General features: G+C 45.1%; 1 protein-coding gene across 1 annotated transcript; it reads left to right on the forward strand.

Moving 5' to 3' along the window:
- The first annotated feature begins 1,919 nt into the window (after positions 1 to 1,919).
- Positions 1,920 to 19,052, forward strand: RGS20 (regulator of G protein signaling 20). Its single transcript, XM_029923595.1, has 4 exons — positions 1,920 to 2,141; positions 11,118 to 11,204; positions 15,316 to 15,550; positions 18,075 to 19,052. The coding sequence occupies exons 1-4, from the start codon at positions 1,996 to 1,998 to the stop codon at positions 18,261 to 18,263; spliced, it is 657 nt and encodes a 218-aa protein (XP_029779455.1). The 5' UTR covers positions 1,920 to 1,995; the 3' UTR covers positions 18,264 to 19,052.
- The last annotated feature ends 6,456 nt before the right edge of the window (positions 19,053 to 25,508 follow it).

Raw genomic sequence — 25,508 nt, forward strand, 5'->3', positions numbered from 1 at the left:
ATTACCAGGGTGCCTGGGTGGCTCTTGATCTTGGCTCAGGTCTTGATTTCAGGGTTGTGAGTTCAAGCCCCCCATGCTGGGCTCTGCACTGGGTGTGGAGCCTACTTTAAAAAAAAAAAAAAAAAAGAAAGGAAAGGGAGGGAGGGAAAGAAAAGAAAACAAGAAAAGAAAAGAATAATTACCTGGGCACCTCCTGCTCAAACCATCTCTGCAAATGGTGCCTGCTTGTCCTTGCCCCTCAGTGTCCTAAATAGTGAAACCGTGTCAGTCTGTGTCTACCGCAGTGCTGCAGCTGTGGTGAAATGTGAGGCCGGGAGGAGCCCAGGGTTCTCCCCCGGGGGCATCCAAGGGACTTGTCTCCCACTGGCGCCCGTGAAATGTGGCTGTGAGTCAGGTAGGTTTCTCTGGGCCCTTTGAACAAGTGAGCGTCCCCAGCGCGGGCTCCTGGACTGCTCAGGCAGGCTCTGGGGACAGGAGATGTGAGTGTTGTTCCAGCTGTGGGAGAAAGGCCAGGACACACTTGGCCGCGTGTCTCTTGCTGTCCTGGAGCTTCTATCCCAGGATAATTAAAAGGGCTAATCTAGAGGAGGTGCCCTGACTTGGCAGGTACAGAAGCCGATGTCGTGCCTCATAAATACATCTACACATTCAGTGTGGTCTTGATCAGAATCCCAACAGGCTATTTCTGGACTTTGAAAAGCTGATTCCAAGATTCAACTGGATGAAAAGACAGACATGAGTAGCCAGAAACAATTCTTTTGTAATTCATGAAGAGAACTTTACTACCCGGTATAAAACATAGACTAAAACTGTAAGAATTAAAACAAAGGCCAATAGGGGCGCCAGGGTGGCTCAGGTCATGATCTCACAGTTCATGGGTTTGAGCCCCGCATTGGGCTCTGTGCTGCCAGCTCAGAACATGGAGCCTGCTTCAGATTCTGTGTCCCCCTCTCTCTCTGATTCTCCCCTACTCACGCTGTCTCTCTCTCTCAAAAATAAAAAACATAAATATTTTTTTTAAAAAGGCCAATAGAATATAAGAATAGGTAGTAGTAGGAGGAGATAAATCTAGTGTTTTGACAGAATAACAGCCAGAATTTAACCCCGAAGCCCTGTTAAAGGTTCTTTAATGTAGCTTTGGTTTGTTTGTTTGTTTTGCTTTTATTTCACCAAACAATCCAGTGATAGTATCAAATGTAAAAGTGCACTGAGCAATTTCTCAGTCCTCCGCTGCTTTTTCGGCTTGTGTCCTCAGTCCTTCTTGTGGGTCCTTGGGAAGAAGAGAGGTTGAGGGGCAACGACCTGTTTTCTATGGCTCAATCTCCACCCAGGTGGGCCAAGGTGACCGTCCCGCCAATGCCGGCCTCGGTCAGAGCAGGCCGCAGGCCACCGCCCTCGCGTGCTTCCTGGGACCTGGGGAGCAGCACTCGTTAGCAGGCAGGCGGGTGACTTCTTTAACGTTTCAAAGCTGGTTATGACTTGAATCGTCCGGGGGCCTCAGAGCAGGGCGGCCTCCCCCGACTTCTGGTCTCCCTCTTGGGACATTTCCTCTTACTGCCTTGGTGGCACCTGACATTTTGGCCTGGCTTCCTCCCGCATCCGTGTTCCAGCCTCGTGGGCATCCGTGACCCAGCCATCAGCTGTGACTGCTCCCCGTGGTCCAGCGTGGACGGAACGGGAGGCTGAGAAATGCCCTCTGCGGGTCCTCACCACGACGTCTTGTGGGCAATGTGAGTGTTTGCCCGACTCCCGCACTGACCCGGGAGCCTTCGGGCGGAGACACTCCCCTCATCGTCCCGGTCACAGCGCTTGGCGGATGGAGGACATGAGATGAGTGTTGGCTCTACTAACGGACTGGCAGCGCCAGGTTTTGCCGGAAGGGGCAGACGTGGCGGGGGCAGGGTCACACCGCGTCCTCTCCGTGATCCGCACAGCGCGCTCGCGGCCTTCCGCGGTGGTAACTTCTGTCCCCTCTTCCTTGCGCTGTTGCAGCCCATGGGATCGGAGCGGCTGGAGATGCGGAAGCGGCAGATGCCCGGCGCCCCGGAGACTGCCGGCTCGATGCCAGCCCAGCCCGGCCCCGGAACCCGCGGCTCCAACGCCTGCTGCTTCTGCTGGTGCTGCTGCTGCAGCTGCTCCTGGTGAGCCCGGGCCGGGAGGGGGCGCCCGTGGGCGGGGCCAGCCTGTGAGTCCGGTGTGCGCCGCGCGGGATCTGCGAGGCACAGCGCGTGCACGCGCACGCGCACGCGCACACATGCGCACACACATACAGAGACATATACATATACACACCATCCATATGCACATACGCACATATACATACACACACATATATACACATACACAAACATGAAGGGGCTACGTGTTCTAGCTTTTAAGGGACTTATATTCAAATCCCTGAAATCAGTGTGTTAAACAACTAAAGAATAGTATAAGGCACTTGTGATAAGATACTAATTTGGGGGCAGAAAAAGTAATTCAGTGGTTAGAACAGAACGAACTCAAGGCACTCTACTTGGTAATAAAGACGTGGTAGAAGTGTGAGAAGTCAAGGAGGGTCTAAAGGTTAAGGTTAAGTAGAGAGCGTGGATTTTTATCTTCGGCTGCTTCGCTTTTACCAACTTCAATTTTTATATAAGAGAAATGTCAAAATCTGTGCTTAACGGAGAGGAAAATGTAAAAATACAGACTAACTTACTGGTACAGGAAGATACACAGTCTTTGCTTAAAAAGATAGAGACACAACGTGAATGTAAAATATTCTTGACCATCTGAGTCCCTGTTAAAGTTCTGGAGAAGTTCATGTAATTTACAATTAAAAATTATAGGAACGTTAGGTGGCATTTCTGATATCGTGACTATGAAAAGTGCTCAGTGGCCACCAAATGCGTGCCAGACTTTAGACAATTAAATTGCTGTAAATAAAGTTATTGTAAATTTATGTTGGACTAAGACCTCACTCCCCAGTGGAGAAGACCAGGCGATGGAGTAGCTGATCAGGCACAGTGACGGGACCGTTATAATTGGGGTGAAGGCGGTGGAGGCTGAAATCCCATGTCCAGGAAAGTTTGATCCGTTGCTGGATTTGGGCTGATGTTAACTTCCAGAAAGTTCCGATCCAGTGGGTGGGAGCCGGCAACACAACCCTCCAGGGACCAACGGAACCGTGGTGGTGGGTGGCTGGTTTGTACCGCAGGTGGGAATGTGGGGAGATGGGGCGGGAACCAAGCAGTCTGGCATTCAAGGCAAGGCTTTGGCCCCAAGGGAATCTAGACTCGGCTGGAAACGGAAGGAGAAGCCCTTGTTGGCACACCCTCCACACGTGGGTATCCAGAACCCTAAACAAGGGGGGATGCCCACCAATGGTCAAGGGACCACGTCGAGGCCCGCCCTCCAGCCTCTCACTCTGCTAATCAGGGAGCTAATTAAAGCTGATTGTGTGAGAGATTTGCAGAAATAGCCCTGTGCGGTGAGACCCTCACTTACCCCGTCACCCCTCCCTTCTCTACTGCCTTCAAGGACACGGAAGGCTGAGGTCGTGGCCTAAACAAGGTAGGGAATGATGCAGTAAATGCAGCTGGTGGCGGCAGGCCCCAGAGCAGGCTGCTTCTACCAGCAGTGGCCACGGCAAATGAATCACAAAGCCGTATGTGGACATCTTCGCCAACCTAGCCAACACTTTCGTGGCACGTTTTGTGTGTGTATCTAGCAGACAATAGAGCAATAAGAAACAGTGTTGAGTTGTCAGTTGTGCACCTGCAACTAATATACACCGTATGTTAATTATAACTTTGATTTTAAAAGTACAATAGAGCAGTGTCTTTAAAGAATGGGAGAAAAGTAATGGAAAACTTAGTCAAACTGTAATTCAAGAGTGTGGATAACATAAGACATTTTCAGACATACAAAGGTGCAGAGAGCTAACTACCTTCAGGCCTTCCCTAAAGGAAATAAGAAAGGATATACTTCAGGAAGAAAAAGGGAGCCCAGAGGGTAATCATGGGGAAAAAGTCACAGTGATGGACACAAGACTGATCAAATATAGCTATAAAATGTCGTACTTAATTGTGTGTTAAAAACTGTAAATACAGGAGCGCCTGGGTGACTCAGTTGGTTATGTGTCTGACTCTTAATTTCAGCTCAGGTCATAATCTCATGGTTTGTGAGTTTGAGCACCACATTAGGCTCCATGCCAATACTGCGGAGGCTGCTTGGGATTCTCTCTCTCCCTCTTTTCTCTGCCCCTGTCCAGCTTGCACTCTCTCTCCCCCCCAAATAAATAAATAAACATTGAAAAGTGTAAAACCAAGGTCATAAACAAATAATCTCTTGTTGATGATAGACAAACCACATAACTTAGACAAAAGTTACATTTTCTTCCCAAATTAATGGTATCCTTGGTTAGTCAGAAGTATAACATTTAGTTTCCACACCAATGGAAGACAATAAAAGAAATACAGAAAACTATCAACATATGACAAAAGTGGTTTTAACAAAAGAGAGAATAAACTATTCAGAAAATGCCAAGATACTTGGTATTAGGGTGGCCAGCTCATCCCAGTTGCCTGGGATGTCTTGGCTTCAGCTTGGAAAAGCCCTATGTCCCAGAAAACCCACGAGTCCCCGGCAAATGAGGAGAGTTGATCACCCCTCCTGCTATCCAAATCCACAAAAATAGACCTCTATTCCTTAAATTAAAAAAAATGTTATGTTTTTTATTTATTTTTGAGAGACAGAGAGAGACAGTGAGAACAGGGGAGGGTCAGAGAGAGAGGGAGACACAGAATCCGAAGCAGGCTCCAGGCTCTGAGCTAGCTGTCAGCACACAGCCTGAGGTGGGGCTCGAACCCACGAACCATGAGATCACGACCTGAGTCGAAGCCGGACGCCTAACCAACTGAGCCACCCAGGCACCCCAATAGACTTATATTCCTATATTACATCATGTGAGTAACCAAGAGTAAAATAGAGGATAATATTGTTCTGATCGTGGCACTGGGAAGAATTACTTTTTTTAAAGATTCATACCTTTGGCTAACATTGAGATATTAAAGTCTGCCTAACAAGAGAAATAAAAATATATTCCACACAAAGGCTTGTACACGAATATTTATGGCAGTGTGATTAATACTAGCCCAAAACCAGAAGCAACCTACATGTCCATCAATGAATGGATAAACAAAACGTGATGTATCCATCCAGTGCAATATGATTTAACCGTAAAAGGAATGATGTATTGAAACTGCTAAAACGTGGATGAAGCTTGAAAAGATTATGCTCAGTGAAAGGAGCCAGAAACAAAAGACCACATACTGTATGATTCCATTTATGGGAAATGTCCAGAACAGGTAAATTCATAGAGACAGAGGCACCCAGGCGCCCCAAAATACATAGCCTTCTGAATACAGCACTGTACCCTAAAAAAACCTCCTGCAAAAGGAGACGTGTAGGAGAGGATTCACGGAAGCATGGATCTGATTGACAAAAGTTAAAAATATCTCTGAAGTTCATGAATGGGAAAATGGATAAATATATTGCAGTGTAGTTAGAATGCAATACTGCACAGCATTTAAATCCGTGTGCTGGAGGAATTCATGAATTTCATGAATGAAGTGAAATTCACTCATGCACCCCAATGTTTATACAGCAGTAGCAACCCGGGTCAAAGTATGGAAAGATCGCAAAGGTCCAGCGAGGGATGAATGGATAAAGAAGATGTAGTAGATCGTGTGTGTGTGTGTGTGTGTGTGTGTGTGTGTGTGTGTGTGTGTAACGAGTACTACTCAGCAATGAAAAAGAATGAAATCTTGCCATTTGCAACTACGTGGATGGAACTAGTTGGTATTATGCTAAGCGAAATTATTCTGTCAGAGAAAGACAAATGTAACTTCACTCATATGAGGGCTTTAAGATACAAAACAGATGAACATAAAGGAAGCAAAAATAATATAAAAACAGGAAGGGGGACAAACATAAGAAACTTAAATATGGAGACAAACAGGGTTTCTGGAGGGGTTGTGGGAAGCGGGGTGGGCTACGTGGGTAGGGGGCTTAAGGAATCTACTCCTGAAATCATTGTTGCTCGATATGCTAACTAACTTGGTTAAACATTAAAAATAAGTAATTTTTTAGTTTTTTTAATTTATTTTTGAGAGACAGAGACAGTGGGAGCAGGGGAGGGTCAGAGAGAGAGGGAGATACAGAATCTGAAGCAGGCTGCAGGCTCTGAGCTGTCAGCACAGAGCCCGATGCGGGGCTCGACCCATGAACCGTGAGATCATGACCTGAGCCGAAGCCGGACGCTTAACTGACAGAGCCACCCAGGCGCCCCCCCCAAAAAATAAGTAAATTTTTAAAAAATTAAAATAGAATAAAATTCATTTAATTCAAGTACAAATAAATAAATTCATGTGCTGGAGAAAAAAATTTTTTAATTTGTAAAGCATGCATGTTGCATAATAATACCTTTACAAATTTGAAATGTGTTTTTGTATTTATATTTTTATACGTGGAGTAGCATAGCTATGAATGGAGTGAGAACAAATTCAAGATAGTGGTTCTCTCTGGAGCAGACACAGGTGAAATGGGGTAGAAAACAGTACACAGCAAACTTTTAAGTGTTTCAATATTTAATCTCAGTTTTTTCCCTCAACATGCCTTTGATTTATCCATGTTGATAATACATAGTAAAGTCGATTTTTAAAAAGAGTAAAAGTCAGTATGTTTTGTAAGCCCAAGTTATTACCTTTCTCAAAGTTCTGCTTCATGGCCTTAGGGGATTTCGTTTTATCACATGCTTGATTTCTTAAAAATAAACTTTGTTTTCCTTTCTAGAAGACTAAAGAATTTCTTCCTCTTTAGAACCAAAACATTTACCAAAATATACCTAGCCACGGGACGTCTTTTACTGACTAGTTCTTAAACATGGTGAGCAACTATTTTAGCTTAAGCAACATTTTCTTATTCTACTGTGACAGTAACAATAAACTCAGGTTTAAAAATTGACACAAAATATACCTTTTGCTTTTTTAAGAACACGTTATCCCCTTAAAAAAAAATTCCTCCTTCTAAAAGAATGAGACACAGAAAAAATGTCAAAGCTTAAATAAAGGCTGTGTTATTTAATTCACAGTATACCTTCCAGGCCTCTTAGAAGTCTTGTGTCAAATTCATCCTTTCTTTTCTCCCTTGCCTTTTCATTCCCACCGTGTACTAATGTTTTCTGCTTAACAAAAGACGCCGAAGTCCAGCAGTATTAACGCCCTCACAGCAAGCAGGCCGTCCACGTGCCCTGAAGTTTGTTTGTTTTCAGAAACCAATATTTACTGCAACTGGCACCATGAAAGCAATGAGGCGGAGACATCCTGCGTGTCTAATGACTTTGCATCAAAGAAAAACAGACCAGCACACCCGCCCCGTTACTGAAAATCCATAAAGCAACTGTGCTGAAAATAGGCTGCATTACTTTTATAAAAAGGTAGAAAGAGTGGAAAGGAAAGCCATATAAAAAAAGGATAGAAAAGATAATACAGTGGCATTAGATAAAGCAAACTTGATCAATATCTTTTTTAAAAACTCTTAAAGATTTATTTTTTTATGTTTGTTTATTTTTGAGAGAAAGAGACAGAGACACAGAGTGAGAGCAGGGAAGGGGCAGAGAGAGAGGGAGACACAGAATCTGAAGCAGGCTCCAGGCTCTGGGCTGCTAGCCCAGAGCCCGATGCAGGGCTCAAACCCACAAACCATGAGATCATGACCTGAGCTGAAGTTGGACGCTTAATCAACTGAGCCACCCAGGTGCCCCTACAAAACAAACCAAGTTAAAAGCAGGCAAAATATCTGAGTAGACAGGTCTCCAAAGAAGATGTACAAATAGCTAATAAATACATGGAAAAATATTTAATGTCATTAGCCATGAGCAGAATGCAAATCAAAGCCACACTGTGCTACCACTTCATACCCCCTGAACTGGAAAGACTGAAAAGGACAGACAATAACAAGTGTTGGCAAGGATGTGGAGAAACCGGGTCCTTCCAACATTGCTGGTAGGAATATCAAATGGTGCGGCTACTTTGGAGAAGTTTGGGTCCTCTTCAAAATGTTCAAAATAGAGTTAGCATATGAGAGCATTTCCAGTCCTACGTATCAACGCAAGAGAAGTAACAAACATCCACAGACTGTGCACAGTGGGATTATTTAAAATAACAGCCAAAAAGTCCAGATAACCTAGATGTTCATCAATTGATTGAGGATGGTCCTATGTCCATACAATGGACCATTATTAAGCTGCAAAAAGGAATGAAGCGTTGATACCCACTACGACATGAATGAACCTTAAAAACATGATGCCAGGTGAAAGAAGGCAGTCACCAAAGATCACATGCCATGTCGTTTAGAAGGGGTGTGTCCACAGAGACAGGACATAGACGAGCACACGACCAGGGCAGGAGGACGTGAGATGTGGGGGGTCACGGGGAGGGGAAGCTACACAGGGCTTCTTCCTAGAGGGGTGAAGACGTTCTGAAGTTAGTAGTGGTGGTTGTGCACCTTCTGCTTCTGCTACAAACCACTGACTTGTACACTTTAAACTGGTAACTTCATGATGTTTTAGTGGTGGTTCAATAAAGCTATTGAGAAGGGAATGGAAGCCTGGGTGGCTGTTAAGTGTCCAGCTGTTGATTTCAGATCAGGTCATGATCTCCCTGTTCATGGGTTCGAGCTCCACACTGGGCTCCGCACAGACGGCTCGGAGCCTGCTTGGGATTCTCCCTCTCTCTCTGCCCCTCTCCCACTCGTGCACTCTCTCTCTTGCACACTCGCTCTCTCTCAAAATAAATAAATGTTAAAAAAAAAATAACAGCCTTGTTATATACCAACAGTAACCAGTTAGGAGATTAGGTGGAATTTGCATTTGCAGTAGTAACAAAAAGAATTCAAATAAATTTACAAAGGCACGTATAGGATATAAGGAAACGTAAAATCTTGTGGCAGATAATAAATTTTGATTATACGCTTTCCTGGTTTTCTCTAACACTTTTGTATTTGTGCCTGTGAAAATCTAAAACCTCCATTTTGACTGGAAACAAACACATTTTGACTGGAGAACGTATACTTTTTTTTTTTAAATAGTTTATTGTCAAATTGGTTTCCAAATAACACCCAGGGCTCTTCCCCACAAGTGCCCTCCTCCATCACCACCACCTCTTTTCCCCCTTCCCCCTCCCCCTTCAGCTCTCTGTTCGTTTTCAGTATTCAGTAGTCTCTCAGGTTTTGCGTCCCTCTTTCTCCCCAACTCCCTTTCCCTCTTCCCCTCCCCCTGGTCCTCCATTAGGTCTCTCCTGTTCTCCTGTTAGACCTATGAGTGCAAACATATGCTATCTGTCCTTCTCTGCCTGGCTTATTTCTCTTAGCATGACACCTTCAAGGTCCATCCACTTTCCTACAAATGGCCAGATTTCATTCTTTCTCATTGCCATGTAGTACTCCATTGTGTATATATACCACATCTTCTTGGTCCATTCGTCAGGTGATGGACATTTAGGCTCTTTCCATGATTTGGCTATTGTTGACAGTGCTGCTATGAACATTGGGGTACATGTGCCCCTACGCATCGGCGCTTCTGTATCCCTTGGGTAAATCCCTAGCAGGGCTATTGCTGGGTCATAAGGGAGTTCTATGGATAGTTTTTTGAGGAGCCTCCACACTGTTTTCTAGAGCAGCTGTACCAGTTTACATTCCCACCAGCAGTGCAGGAGGGTGCCCGTTTCTCCACACCCTCGCCAGCATCTATAGTCTCTTGATTTGTTCATTTTAGCCCCTCTGACTGGCGTGAGGTGGTATCTCAGTGTGGTTTTGATTTGTGTTTCCCTGATGATGAGTGATGTTGAGCATCATTTCATGTGCCTGTAGGCCATCTGGATGTCTTTGGAGAAGTGTCTGTTCATGTCTTCTGCCCATTTCTTCACTGGGTTATTTGTTTTCTGGGTGTGGAGTTTGGTGAGTTCCTTGTAGATTTTGGATACTAGCCCTTTATCCAGTATGCCATTTGCAACTATCTTTTCCCATTTTGTCAGTTGCCTATTAGTTTTCTTGATTGTTTCCTTTGCAGTGCAGAAGCTTTTTATCTTGATGACATATACTTTTTTAAGGTACAGAAATGAAATGAAAACCCCAAAAATCCTGATAGCCTGACCTTTTTATCACTTTCTAGTGGACATGTTTTTATGAAAATAACTATTATTATAAACATAGACTCTCCTTAATTAGTGTAGACCACATTATTATAATTGATTTTGCTAATACTTTAGCATCATAGTTTTGGTTTTCTTAAGAAAACCAATCAGGGTCAATCTTCAAGAAAAGAAAGAAATTCTACTTGGTAAACTGGAGTTCTTTAAAACCTTCATGGGGGCACCTGGGTAGCTCAGTCGGTTAAACATCTGACTTCAGCTCAGGTCATGATCTCATGGTTTTTGAGTTCAAGGGCTGCATTGGTCTCTAGGCTGACAGCTTGGAGCCTGGAGCCTGCTTTGGATTCTGTGTCTCCCTCTATCTCTAACCCTCCCCCCTGACTTGCTGTTTCTCTCTCTTGCTCTCTTAAAAATAAATAATAAACATTTTTAAAAAATTTTAAAAATATGAAATATTCTTTGAAGAGCTCCTAAGTGGTTCAGCCATTTAAAACATCCAAGTTTGGCTCAGGTGAGGATCTTGCAGTTCGTGAGTTCGAGCCCCATGTCAGGCTCTGTGCTGACAGCTTGGAGCCAGGAGCCTGCTTCCGATTCTGTGTCTCCCTTTCCCTCTCTCTCTTTCTCTCTCTCTCTCTCTCTCTCTGCCCCTACCCCACTTATGCTTGTGTGTGTGCACGCACACACGCACGCACGCATGCATGCACACACACGCTTTCTCTCTCCCCTTCAAAAATAAACATTTAAAAATATTAAATATATTCTTTGATACATCTGACTGGCTCAATCAGTAGAGCATGCAACTCAATCTTGAGGCTGCGGATTTGAGCCCCACATTGGGTGTGGAGATTACCAAAAAAATAAAATCTTTAAAATATTCCTTGATACAAGATGATCTCAAGTGACATTTAAATGTCTTGTCTCATACAGTCTTACCGTTAGAAACCAAGAAGAACAGAGACCCAGGAGGGCCTCCCAGGAACTCAGACAAGAAGACCTTCCTACCTCTGAGGAAAGGTAAAGCCTCCTTATTGTTTAGCTTACTAAATTGACGGAAATGCTAGCCTTCTTATTTTGATTATTTTGCATTGTAACACACAGTTTCTCTCAACTGCAATTTAGTAATATCAAATCATAATGTGGCACCACGTTTTCTCTCCGCAGAATTCATTATGTGACAGAAAAATTAGTTCCATTATTAACCGCATCCCTGCTACTCACAAATACAAATCAATGCTTCTTGACAAGACATTATCCTATTTTCATATGGCTAGACTTTTAAAAAATCCATGGTGAGGGGCTCCTGAATAGCTCAGTCAGCTAAGCATCCGACTTCGGCTCAGCTCATGATCTTTCCGTTCTTGAGTTCAAGCCCCACATCAGGCTCTTTACCTGGAGCGTGCTTCAGATTCTGTGTCTCCCTCGTTCTCTGCCCCTCCGCTGCTTGTGCTGTCTGTCTCTGTCTCTCTCTCTCTCTCTCCCCCGCTCTCAAAAAAATGAATAAACATTTAAAAAAAACGTTTAAAAGACTGTAGCGAAACAGACATGTCTGATTTTCAGGAAAGTTTTGAAAGTCTGTTTTTTTCTTAACCAAAAATGTATACTTTAGCTAATGTTTTACTATTCTAATTTAAGTATTTTGGGGAAGAAAAAACACATAAATTACTTTCCATGATGTCAGATTTTCAAATTATCTCTCTCTCTTTTTTTTACGTTTATTTATTTTGAGAGAGAGAGAAAGCAGGAGAGGGGCAGAGAAAGAGAAATGGAAAGAGAGAATCCCAAGCACGTTCCTTACTGTCAGCCTGACTTGGGGCTCAAACTCACCACCATGAGATCACAAGCCGAGCCAAAATCAAGAAGTGGACTCCTCAGGGACTAAGCCACCCAGGCGCCCACATTCTCTCTTTGGGGTCCTATACTGACTTTCTCTTACTTACCCATTTTAATGCCTTTTCTTGTTATTGTTCATATAGAACTACACATACTGGAGAAATAGCCTAAAAGTTGTGTTCAAATAGGCCTTGTATTACATTGTTTATTTTGGGGGGAAAAAAAGTCACCTAAAAGTTTACTTAAGTGTTTTTTCCCATGCTTTATCTTATTTATCCTCACCCAGATTTTTCAAAATCTGGTAAGCATATTAAAATCATCCACCATGTGGGGCCCCTGGCACACTCGGTTGGGGATGTTTGAGACTCTTGACCTCAGTGTCGTGAGTTTGAGCCCCACATTGGATGTGGAGATTACGGAAGAAATAAATAAAAACTTTTAAAAGAATCTTCCATAGTTCATGAGTTTGTTTAAAAATAGCTTTTATGGTGAGGTGCCTGGCCAGCCCAGTTGGAAGAGCGTGTGACTCCTGATCTGGGGGGCTGTGAGTTCAAGCCCCATGTTGGGTGCACAGATGACTAAAATAAATAAACTTTTAAAACCGACTTTTACCTTATATATTCTAGTGTGTTGTATTCTCTCCCAAAGCTTTAAGGCTCTGCTATCTGGAACCAGAATGCCCACATCTAGGCCTGGCTCTACCCATTCTGCCAGTGTGACCTCGGGCACTTGGCCACATTCTGCCTCAGTTCCCTTGTATGTAGAATGGGGATAATAATAGTTTATTGTGGCTGTTGTCGAGAGCCTGGGAGCATGCCCTATATGCGGGCCATTATTTGTTCTCAATCAAATTCAATAATAAGAAATGACTCTTTCTCCTAACTTAATGCCTTTTGTTTCCAATTCTACTTAGAAATCATTATTGCATTTGCCTCATATGTCTTTCCCTATTCTTAATTTTTTAAATATTTAGTAAGCTTCCTGCAAATAGCATTAGGTTGGATTTTGGCCCAGTGTTGGTCTGTCTCTAAATGGGGAATTAGAATCCAGTTACAGGAGCTCAGTTATTTTGATGATGATTCATAAGTTTAATCTTCTGGCATATTCTTTGATTCCTGGTAATACTAATTATTTCCAAATTATTTCCTTACTTTGTTTGTTTGGTTTTGACTTTTGCTATATGAACTGTGCCTTCTTTGCTTTTAGGTTCTTCAATACTATGCAAAGAATATGCTCCCTCTTATTTTAAATATATATATGCATATATATATGTAGTAGGCTCCATACCCATGAGGGGCTCAAACTCACGATCCTGAGATTAAGAGGTGCACGCTCTACTGACTGAGCCAGCCAGGTGCCCCTGCCCTATCCTATTTTTAAACAGTCTACTACCAATTGCCTTTAAGTTTTTCAGAATCGTTCTTTAATATATATGTCTTAAACTGAAGGACTGTAAAAAGATACCTTTTGAATCCTCCTATTTAAGGAACGTAAGTTAGCATATTTTACTCAGCCCCACCAATTTAATTAACCTTTCTGAAAAGAATCTAAGATTTTTATGCAGATTACTCTAAATTATTATTTTTAAAGTAATCTTTTCAGCATCTTTTACAACATTTTTTCTCAAAACTAATTTTCCTAGGGGCACCTGAGTTAGCATCCGACTTGGGCTCAGGTCATGATTTCCTGGTTGGTGGGTTTGCACCCCGCATCGGGCTGTGTGCTGACAGCTCAGAGCCTGGAGCTCGCTTCAGAATCTGTGTCTCCCTCTCTCTGCCCCTCCTGAGCTCACACTCTCTCTCTGTCAAAAATAAGTAAAAATTTAAAAAAGAAAAAAAGGGACATAGAATTTACACCATGAACCTCTGTGTATGTGTGTTTTTTCTCTGAATAACTAGGACACGTAGTTACAGATCAGATTTTTGGCTACACATCCTGTCCCCCTCCAAACTAAACCTAGCACTCTCGGCAGGTGGCAGAATGGCTCATCGGAGGGCCTTCCCAATACACAACAGCAGACGTTGCATAATTCTAAGGTTTTCGCATTGCTGGACTCATAGATAGTAAGGAAAATAACACAATACCCAAAAAACAAAACCAAATGAAAAATAAGCACAACCCTGAGTAGTGACTGCTAAGCTCCAGGAAGAAGGGTTTTCTCTAAGATCAAGTGCAGAGAGGCGTGGGGACAAGGTGTTGCTGGAGATCCCAGACTGAGCCCTGATCCGTAAAAGGAGCCCAAGTGGTCCTGCACCAGTAACACCTCCGAAATATATTTCCAAAGAAGCAGATACCCACCGTCTCTAGAAGAAAGAAAATATCCCCAATTTTGACTCTGCGTTTTCTAATGATGAAGACCAACCAGAAACTAGAGTAAAACTAGAAGGCTACAGCCCACAATGACAGGCAGTAGAAACAATATGTGGATTCAGAGCCTGAAGGACCTCAGGTATGAGACTTCTGTAATAAGACGTAAAACATTGTCTCTGAAATGTTTAGACCAGTTGAAGATGGAATCACAAAAATTAGTGAGCAGAATTCAACTATCAAAAATGTCCAGGAGGACTGAAATACTAAATTTTGCAAATGTCACTTTGGGGAAACTGGGCAAATGGTACATAGTATTAATTTTTTCTTTATGTTTTTTTAAATTTTGTTAATGTTTACTTATTTTTGAGAGAGAGACAGAGCATGAGTTGGGGAGGGGCAGAAAGAGAGAGGGAGACACAGAATCTGAAGCAGGCTCCAGGCTCCGAGCTGTCAGCACAGAGTCCGACTCGGGGCTCGAACCCACCAGCCGTGCGATCATGACCTGAGCCGAAGTCGGATGCTCAACCGACTGAACCACCCAGGCTCCCCATCTCTTTCCAATTTTAAGAACCACTAAAGAGACACAGTCCCGTTGCTGTTCTGGAAGGCAGTGTGCTGAGGTCTGACTTAGTACTGTCACAGGGGACTGGAGAGTTCTGGTCAGATGCTTCTAGAAGTTTTCTTCACTGTTACAATTTCAAAGCTTTGCCGGGACTCCTCTAGATGCAAACACGTGTATTCTTAGCAGTTATTCTAGCGATGGGTTTGCAAGCACGTTGGCAGTGGCCATGCCCTCCAGCAAAAACAATTTCATACTCACATGTTCTTGCCAAAGGCTCCGGAAATGAGAAGAAGCTCACGCTCTTCCTAAAAGCAGCACACGTTTCCGTTCTCAGATGGGGGAAGGTGTGTTTCTAGTGATGAACTTCAAAGTAACGACCACTAACATCGGTCCTCTTGCCCCTTTCTTTCCGTGACCACTAAGCCCGAGTCCCACTCTGGAAGAAGTCAACGCGTGGGCGCAGTCATTCGACAAGGTGATGCTCACGCCGGCCGGCAGGAATGCTTTCCGGGAGTTCCTCCGGACAGAGTTCAGTGAGGAGAACATGCTCTTCTGGATGGCGTGTGAGGAGCTGAAGAAAGAAGCCAATAAAAGCATTATTGAAGAGAAAGCAAGGATAATCTATGAAGACTACATTTCTATTCTTTCTCCTAAAGAGGTATGTGCCTGCCACAGGTTTCCTCCCAGGAGGCCATTGGTCAAATGGCCCATCACTGTTTGGTCACCTGACGTGGGACAGAAAACACCACACCCAGGCCCGTAGTATCCAGGTGCCTTTGACTGTGGTCTCACAGGTGGGCTCTAAGTGCCCCCAAACCCTCTGACAGATTTTGTGCATTTTTCTGGAAGGAAAAAAAAAACAAAACTATTAATAGCTTTCATCAGATTCTCCAGAAGGGGGAGTCTATGTGTTTTATTATAAACACTGTTTAAAAAATATCCTACCATGTAAGCATTAAACAAAAGTATCCTTTCCTTCTGAGCATAATCTTTTTTTACCGTTTTTTTTATTTTAGTAGAAATAGCATCACTAATAACAGTGCGGCGGCTATGTAGGTTTTTCCTGGGCGTCCGTCCTTTCCTTAGACCAGAGAAACTATCAGATGAGTGAAATCAATCAAGTTTCCATCACCCACTTTTTATTCCTTCAAAGCCAGAATCTAAGGGGTCAGGTTGATCTCAAAACCGAGTATCTTGTAGCTCCAATTGTGAAATTCTCCATTATTTCCTACTTTGTGCCCTTAAGAATATAAGGACAATAAGCACCTGTCAAGGAGCCCACAGTCAAGGGGCCTGACAGAAGTGGAGCCCCTGGGGTGACACGGGCTGGTGGAGTGAGCCATCGGTGGGGGTGCGGAGGGCAAGAATGAGGCAGACGTCCTAGAAGAGACCATGGATGGACTAAGGGTATGGGAAGGAAATTACCAGAAACACAACGGGATGAAGACCTTCCAGAGACCAGGACTAGATGTGCCCAGGATAGCAACGCGCGGCCCCAGGCACTGGGGAAATGCCAGCAGTGGGGAGGGCGGGTGTGGCCTGTTAACCAAACCCGGAGCGCCTGCAAACCCTGGAGGCAGCAGGAAGAGGGTGTGGAAAAGGGAGTGGTCTGAGGGCATCGAGGGGTTTGGGGGCCATGCTGAGGTTTCCTGATTTTTATCTCGGGGAGCCCTTGGATTTTAGCCTGGTAATGTCATCGAATTTGGAGTTTTGCAAGACCAGGGTGGCCGCAGAAGGGAGGAGGAGGAGAAGCCGAGAGGCAGAGGGGAGTTGGCAGACGGGCTCAGCGGCGCACATGCGAGCCGCAGTGGGGCCCGCGGAAGGGAAACCAGAGAGGTGGAGTTTGATTCCAGGTGAATCCCAGCCTCTGGAACTATCCCCCATGTCTGGGCAGACTGGGCAGTGGCACAGTTCGTGGAAATTAGGCCGGCAGCCTGGGACCATGCCTGGGCGAGAGGCAGCAGGGCTCCACTTTGCTTACTTAAGTCTGTGTTTTAAAGGTGGAGATCCTTCGGTGACAGATGTGTGAAGGTAGATTCAGAAAGTCGTTTCCATTTTGGATTAATAAAAGCTAGAGAATTCTTGTCCTTCAATTTATAACTTCTACATATTCTTATTTTTGTCATGATTTTTCCTTATTTTAAAAACAATTTTTATGTTTATTTATTCTTGAGACAGAGAGAAATAGAGCATAAGAAGGGGAGGTGCAGAGAGAGAGGGTGACACAGAATCCGAAGCAGGCTCCAGGATCTGAGCTGTCAGCACAGAGCCTGATGTGGGGCTCGGACCCCCAAACCGTGAGATCATGACCTGAGCCGAAGTCAGAAGGTTAATAGACTGAGCTACCCAGGCACCTCGTAGAGTCATTTCAAAGAAGGAAAGCGGGGGCACCTGGAGGGCGCCGTTGGTTAAGAATCTGACTCTTGATCTCAGCTCAGGTCATGATCTCACAGTGTGTGGGTTCGAGCCCCACATCGAGCCCCTTGGGGTTCTGTCTCTTCTTCTCTCTTCCCCTCCCCAACTTGTTCTCACTCTTTCTCTCTCTCTCTCTCTCTCAAAATAAATAAATAAAATTTTAAAAAATTTAATAGATAAAGAAGGAAAACAGTGTTGTGGTTTTCTAAAGCATCATGATCCCCACTAGCATTGCTTGTGGGAAGTTCACAGTGTCCGACCTTCTCCAAACCGACCCAAGTCAGACTGTGCAGGTGGAGCCCGGCCATGTGTGTGCCAAGCCTTCCAGGGGCTTCCGATGCCGCCAAAGTGAGAGAGCCCCCGTTCATTATGTGCTGTTTGTCTTTCAGCGATTTAGATTTGTGGATGACCTTGTTTGGTTTGGGATTTTAAAAAAAAAAAAAAAAAACAAGGGGCGCCTGGGTGGCTCAGTCAGTTAAGCCTCTGACTTCAGCTCAGAGCATGATCTCACAGTTCGTGGGTTCGAGCCCCATATCAGGCTGTGTGCTAACACCTCAGAGCCTGGAGCCTGCTTTGGGATTCTGTGTCTCCCTCTCTCTCTCTGCCCCTCCCCTGCTCCCGCTCTGTCTCTCAAAAAGAAATAAATGTTAAAAAAAATTTATAATAATAATAATAATAAAAGAAAAACAAAACAAGCCATGGGAGTTTGGGAGGGATTTCCAAAAAGAAATGTACGTCATACAACTCGTGTTTGTGTCGATCGGCAGGTCAGCTTGGACTCCCGAGTGAGAGAGGTCATCAACAGGAACATGGTGGAGCCAACCCAACACATATTTGATGATGCACAACTTCAGATCTACACCTTGATGCACAGAGACTCGTACCCCCGGTTCATGAACTCTGCCCTCTATAAAGATCTGCTTCAGTCCTTGTCTGAGAAATCAGTTGAAGCATAGGATGTTCTCAAATATATTTATTACCAATAAAATAAGAACTCATGGACTATGTCTAGTACAGGGAACTTAGAGATCGCAGCATCTCCTGCCAGAGTCATACTCCGGCTGTTTTAATAACAGATGCTGCCTTCTACGGAAGGCTGTACATTCACAATGTAAATTGCAGCCACGGTTAGTGATTCTTCTAGAAAACAATGGTCCGGCTGTCTTAGAAAAAGATAGTATGTTTACATTTACGGTAACTGTAGCATGTCCCAAATGGCAAAGAACACACTAGAAAAGTATCCTGTCTGAGTCCACTGGAACAGGACTGCTTTTGTTTTGCATGAGTTCAGGATCTGATGAATCTCCTCCCAAAGAAAAGGCATTCAAGTGTTTCTTAGCTACTCCTTCCTTCCGTCAAGCTGTTCTGACTATTTTGCTTATCAGTGCCATTACTGGACCCAAATTCCTGTTTTATAAAGACGCGTCACCACTACTTATAAAACGGTATTCCACGCTCAGAATACATGTATGCAGGCACATTTGGTGCAAATATAGTGGTTAATGCAAAGTACTGCGCTCCTGCGCGATCGGTCCCCCATGTGGTAAGAGTAGTGTTTAGACAATTCTTTTGTTGCAAAGTCACCATTGTTTTATTATCGGAATCTGCCAACCTAAATAATGAATTTTTAATCCACAGCTTAGTCGTGTTTGTAACAAAACTTTCAAATAAGCATATTTCCATTTTTATTATTCAAAGAAATATGGGCATTTTCACTCTAAAAAAAATAAAGCACAAGAGTTCTATCTCCTTTTTTTTTTCACATGTAAATATTTGAGAATGTAAGATTAAGTAGGTAGAGTTGGGTACATGCAAGGTTCTGTTGATTTGCCGGACTAGGATTCTGTTTTTAGATCCTACTATTTTTATTGTAGGCAAATGGAATAATAGCTTACGGGTTTGTATATCTGAACCAACCTGACAAAACCCATCACTGCAGTGGATGGGAAGGACACCCAACATCTGGAATGGTGGAGCGGCAGGTTGGAAATTAACGTGCAAGGGGGCGCCTGGGTGACTCTTGATCTCTGCTCTCAGGTCATGAGCTCACAGTTCATGAGCTCAAGTCCCAAATTGGACTTTTCGCTAACACAGAGCCTGCTTGGGATTCTCGATCTCCCTGTCTCTTTGCTTCTTTCTCTCTAAAATATATAAATATGAAAGAAAGAAGAAGAGGAGGGGAGGGGAGTGGACGGGATGGGAAATAAGGAGAGAAGAGAAGAGAAAAAAGGAAAGAAAGTAAGGTGCCAGGGGCCCCCAGCAGGCTTCCCCCTAGGTGGGGGGCTTTCCTCCTGGTCATCCATGTGGCCCGTGGGCCTCACAATGTCTTCATGACTCTCGTCAAGCCCCAGACTGAGCCTTCTGGCCTCATTCTCGGTGAAGCACACCACCTCCTACTTTTACCGTGAACACCCCCCCCTTCATCTTCCCGTGCAGCCTACAGATGCGTCCGGATGGGCATCTCACCTCTGTCTGTCTCGTCCCGTGGAATGATATGCTCTTTCCTCCTTTTATTATTTTTTTAAGTTTTTTATTTTGAGAGAGAAAGTGCGCAGGGGAGGGGCAGAGAGAGACTCCCAAGCAAGTTCCATGCTGTCGGCACAGCTCAGCACAGGGCTCAGTCTCACGACTAGGAGATTATAACTTGAGCCAAAATCAAGAGTCAGACACTCAACCGACTGGGCCACTCAGGTCCCTCTTTCCTCCTTTCCAAGGCATCAACCCCTTACAGCGCTTTTGATTCCATGGTTGACAATCTCGTTTTTTCACTAGCCAGAGGATATGATGGTGGGTGAAGCATGAGCCCTGCTCTCTGGTTTACCTTAAGTAGGGACAGCAGGTGTCCACGGCTGCTACCTTGTACTGTAGTAACAGGGAGGAACTGAGCTAGAGAAGTCCTGAGGGGCGACTAGGTTTTGGGAGAGAGGACACCAAAGCTACCTCCTACAGAAGTGTGTGTGTGTGTGTGTGTGTGTGTGTGTGTGTGTGTGTGTGTCAGGGCGGAGGTTGAGGGAAGGTATTTGTAGTGGAAGCAACCCCAACCGTGTCTGGTTGTGGACATTCGGAGTATGTAGTGACCGATGTCGAGACACCAGGTGGATGTAGGGATCTAGGCGGAGGAGATTTTTTTTTTATTGTTTTATTTATTTTTGATACAGAGAGAGACAGAGCATGAGGGGGAGGGGCAGAGAGAGAGGGAGACACAGAATCTGAAGACAGGCTCCAGGCTCTGAGCTGTCAGCACAGGGCCCGACGTGGGGCTCGAACCCACGATCGTGAGATCTGACCTGAGCCAAAGCCGAGGTTTAACCGACTGAGCCACCCAGGCACCCTGGGCAGAGGAGATTTTATGTGGTGTGTTCGGGATTTTCAACGCAGATGAGTCAGGTTGTCCGAGGAGTCGGAGCTGAAACAAGCCGGAGGTAAGTCCTGGCAAGGATGGACGGAGACACGAGGGCTCCTGAAGAAACTGAGGATTTGCCTTCTCAGTGCAAGTGGGGGAGCGGGGATACGGCGGCCCGCGAACGGGTCTGGGGCGCGTGGAGGTGAGTTACAGGCTCTTACCTGGACCTCGGCTCCCGCTGTCCCCTCGCTCCTGTGCTCCTGTGTCATTGTCACCTTCGCCTTCCTGGACCTCGTGCGTCCCTGGGTCCCCAGTTAAAGCGAGTCTGCGTCACAGAACAGCTGACTCCCCTTCCTCCTCATCAGACTTGTCACTCTTGCTGTCTCCATCTCGCCCTCCCCACATCCACTCCTTGAACCTCGGCAGGGCACCAGCCTGTGCAGCGGGGTCCCCACCAGCCAGCCTGACACAGTGTTCCTGGGGGGGGGGGCAACTCCGCTCCCTGACCCTGAGGACGCCCCACCGGAAAGACCGTGTCCTTGTCTCCAGGGGCGGGGGGCTCTCGTTCTCCATGTCTGCTTCGCCCTCCGCTTCGGTCCCGGGCAGTGGGGCATGGCTCCAGAGGGTGTGGGCTCTGGAGCCGGACCTTCTGACCCCGCTCGCCGTGGGAGGGTGCTGGGGCCACAGTCCTCCTGGGCCCCACACACCGGGACCATGATGGTTCGTTTCCCTGGCATTGCCGCGCAAATTATAACTAATCCATGGCTGGCTCGCTCAGTAGAGCGCACCACTCTCCATCTCAGGGTTGAGTTGGAACCTCAACGTTGGATGTAGAGATGATTTAAAAATAAAATCTTAAAGGGACACCTGGATGGCTCAGTTGGTTAAAGGTCTGACTCTTGATTTCGGCTCAGGCCATGATCTCAGGGTTCTGAGATTGAACCCCGCACAGGCTCTCCGTTGACAGTGCGAGCCTGGTTGGGATTCTCTCTCTGCCCCTCCCCCATTTGTGCTCGCGCTCTCTCTCTCTCTCTCTCTCTCTCTCTCTGTCAAAATAAATAAATAAAACCCTAAAAATAAAATCTTACAAGAACTAATCCATGTAAAATATACTAACCATTCACTATATGTGAGTTACTGCCATTACTACTCATCCACTAAATGCCGTGGCCCTCAAGGCCTGAGCTTTGGCTTCCTTCCCCTACTAATCTGCAAGAGTCCCTTGGTTGTTGTTGTTGTTGTTGTTTTTCTTCTTCTTCTTTTAAAGGTTTTATTTATTTCTTTATTTTTGAGAGAGAGAGAGAGCGTGAGGGAGGGGAGGGTCAGAGAGAGGGAGACACAGAATCCGAAGACAAGCTTCAGGCTCTGAGCTGTCAGCACAGAGCCTGATGCAAGGCTTGAACCCAAAGACTGAGATCATGACCTGAGCCAAAGCCAGATGCTCAACTGACTGGGCCACCCAAGTGCCCCTATTCTTTTTTAATGTTTATTTATTTTTGAAACAGAGAGAGACAGAGCTTGAGGCGGGGAGGGGCAGAGAGAAAAGAGACACAGAATCCGAAGCAGGCTCCAGGCTCTGAGCTGTCGGCACAGAGCCCGACGTGGGGCTCGAACTCACAAGCTGTGAGATCATGACACGAGCCGAAGTCAGAAGCTTAACCGACTGAGCCCCCCAGGCGCCCTGCATCCCTTGGTTCTTCTATCCCCTTCTCATTATTTAAACTACTGCCAACACGCTCACGGCTCCCAAATCAGGACGTGGTGGACATCCTCCAGCACATCCCAATCAGCTGCCAGTCGGACATCTCCCCTTGTGGATCCCACAGAGAAGTGAAATTCATCTAAATTCTGACTTACTATCCCACAGCCCCTCGGCCTCCAAGCCCCACCCCGGTCACCCAGCCAGTCACCTAACCTCTCATCCAGGTGCCAACTTTTCCTTGCTTTCTCCTCGAAAACAAAATCACCAAGCCCTGCTTTTCTTTCCTCCTAAATATTTCTCATGAGTCTCTTCTCCTTCCTTCTTCCGGTCCCCATTATCTCACTCCCGCCACTATCCTTGCCAAGAGCCTCCCGACTGGTCTCCCCGCCCCGATCTCAGCCGTTCAAATCCACCTTTCAAAGAGCCACAAGGTAATCTTTTGTACACGAAAATCTGCCCGACACCCTCTCTCTATTCCTTAGAACCTTGAGTGACTCCCGACTGCCCAGAGGACAAACGCCAAATTCTCGGTATGGTGTGTAAGCAGGACCTCTGTAGTCGGGATATGGCCCCCTAGCCAGCCCCACACATGGTTTAGATCCTAGAATATGCGCTTAGAGACGAGGCACTTCTTCCTCTCCTAACCGCTCATGTGTTCGTACTTTGTTCCCTGATCCCTCTCAAGCACCACCCTTCAGTCAGCTAACTCCAGTCACCCCTTGAAGATTTTCCCACGGGTCACTGCCCCAAGAAGCCTGACCTGACCTCCTCATCCATACTTCCATCGTGTTGGGTGCCATTCTGGAGGATTCCAGGGTGTACTTACTGAGTTTACAAACCATGTTCACGTATCTGTCTCTGCCATTAGACAGTAAGCTCCAGAGGCCTTGGAAATAAACCTTACCCCTCATTATATACCTAATCTAGTTAAGAACAGTATTCAATAACTGTAGAACTAGAGAGTGACAGCATGAAGGTGGAATTTTCCATAGTTAAAAAACAAAAATTCCATTCCAAAGTTGTTTCACAGTGTGCCACATCTCAGAGAAGAGGTCACCGCAGCCCATGTGGTTCCAGAACTCACTACCACTGACTAATCCAGGGAATAAACCGCTCATGACAGCTGAGTGTAGGAAAGAATCCAGAGGCCACTCCAAAAGTATCCTACAAATTCAATGCAATTCCAGGTTTTTGAAAATTCTTAAGTAAACTTTGAAGAGTTTATTTTGTTGGGGTGGATGGTGTTTCATGTGGAAAAAAATGAATATATAAACAAATATAAATTCCAAAACAGCTTAAAGATCTACAAGCTTTTTAAAATAACATTATATTTTGCATGGACCTCAAGTATATTGTAGTATAGAGGTGGAATTTAAGGAAAGGTATTAAGCAGGCTGTGTTTTAGCTTATGAACAAGTAATAAATTGTATCATGTATCTTGAATGTATCATAGATAAGCTGCTATATAACGATTGCCACTTCAGATAGCTCTGAAATTAGGTGATTAACTCGTTGTTCCTTAACCTTCTAATTGCTGTATAAGTCTAATTACATGAAATAGAAGTAATTGTAACTACTGTAGTGTAAATGATGGAAAATAATTGCATATGTTAAAAAAATAAATAAATAAACAGAAAAAAAACAAAAATAAAAATAAAATAACATTATAAGAATATTAGAAGAAATCGTAGACAATATTTTCATGACTTCAGAGGGGAAAGGTCTTTTTTTTCAAGTTTATTCACTTATGTTGAGAGAAAGAGTGCACATGTGAGTGAGGAAGAGGCAGAGAGAGAGAGAGAGAGAGAGAGATCATGGGGGAGGAGCGGAGAGAAAGAATTCCAAGCAGGCTCTGCACTGTCACATGGGGCTTGAACCCATGAACCATGAGATCATGATCTGAGCCAAAATCAAGAGTCAGAGAGACTTAATTGACTAAATCCCCCCAGTGGCCCAGAAAAGCAGCATTCATATCTACATCTTATAATGGGGAAACTGAGGGCTAGAGAGGTTAAGTGACTCATTTGAGGTCATAAGCCTCATATGAGAAAGAACTAGGGTTTAAGCATAGGCGAGAGTCAGCAGTTGTCAGTCGATTTCGCAGTGTCTGCTTGTCAACAGTGGCCAGTTGCGGCACTGCGAGGTGCTGCTGCATCTAGTGGGCAGAGTCCAGGGCTGCTGCTGGACCTTCTATGATACACGGGACAGCCCCCCAGCCGGCCCTCCCCTCCCACGTCGCAGGATGACTCACTCTAAAATGGCAATAGCACTGGGGCAAAAGTGTCAATAGCACGGAACCACTGGGCGGCTCCGCCGGTTGAGTTCGAGCCCCACGTCAGGGGCTGCACTGGCAGCTCAGAGCCTGGAGCCTGCCTCAGATTCTGTCTCTTCCACTCTCTGCCCTTCCTCTGCTCACTCTGTGTATCTCTCTCCAAACTAAAAACTAAACATTGAAAAGATGTTGATCACATTGAAGCTGAGAAACCCGGTCCTCATACCAAAACCCACGGTTCCTAAACACCAGACACTTCATCTTATTTTCTTTATTTGTATTTTATTAATAAACAACAATAATGTATTTATTCTTCTTCTTAGATGGACTTTGGATTGATGTGCATCTTAAATGTTTCTGCCCATGAAGCCAAGTGTTTGACGTGTCATTATTTTTTTCTGACACACATTAAAATAAATATAAAATTATTATAAAACATATTGGGTACCACCAAAAACCATCTCACCTACTACTTGTAGTCTGGGGTAACCAAACTTTAGACCCACTTCACTTCCCCTGTACTTTCCTTTGTCTTTTCAGAACAAGAGAATAAAATGTATCAAATCAGAGTGTTGCTCTGGTGTGGCAAGGTGCTAGCCACAATTGGCTTCTGTCGGAGAAAGTCATCAAGGTGTCGTGACCTCTAGTTGACCCCGAGCTAGAGGTGAGCAATCGAGGCTCGTCACCCCCTCCTTGTCCTTGCCACGTATATTCGGCCCCTGTTGAGGCACTACTAGTCTGCTTCAAGGACACAGCTTTGAGAGAGCAAAGTGCTGTGGAAACCATCTGGACCCACTGCGGGCTCTGTGCAATATAGACATGTCAGATTCTGGCAGGCAGGTGCAGCGATCCACCTGTCTTGCTGGGCCCAGGGCGGGCCTTGT

Source organism: Suricata suricatta, chromosome 15, assembly GCF_006229205.1.
Source record: "Suricata suricatta isolate VVHF042 chromosome 15, meerkat_22Aug2017_6uvM2_HiC, whole genome shotgun sequence".
Lineage (NCBI taxonomy): Eukaryota > Metazoa > Chordata > Mammalia > Carnivora > Herpestidae > Suricata > Suricata suricatta.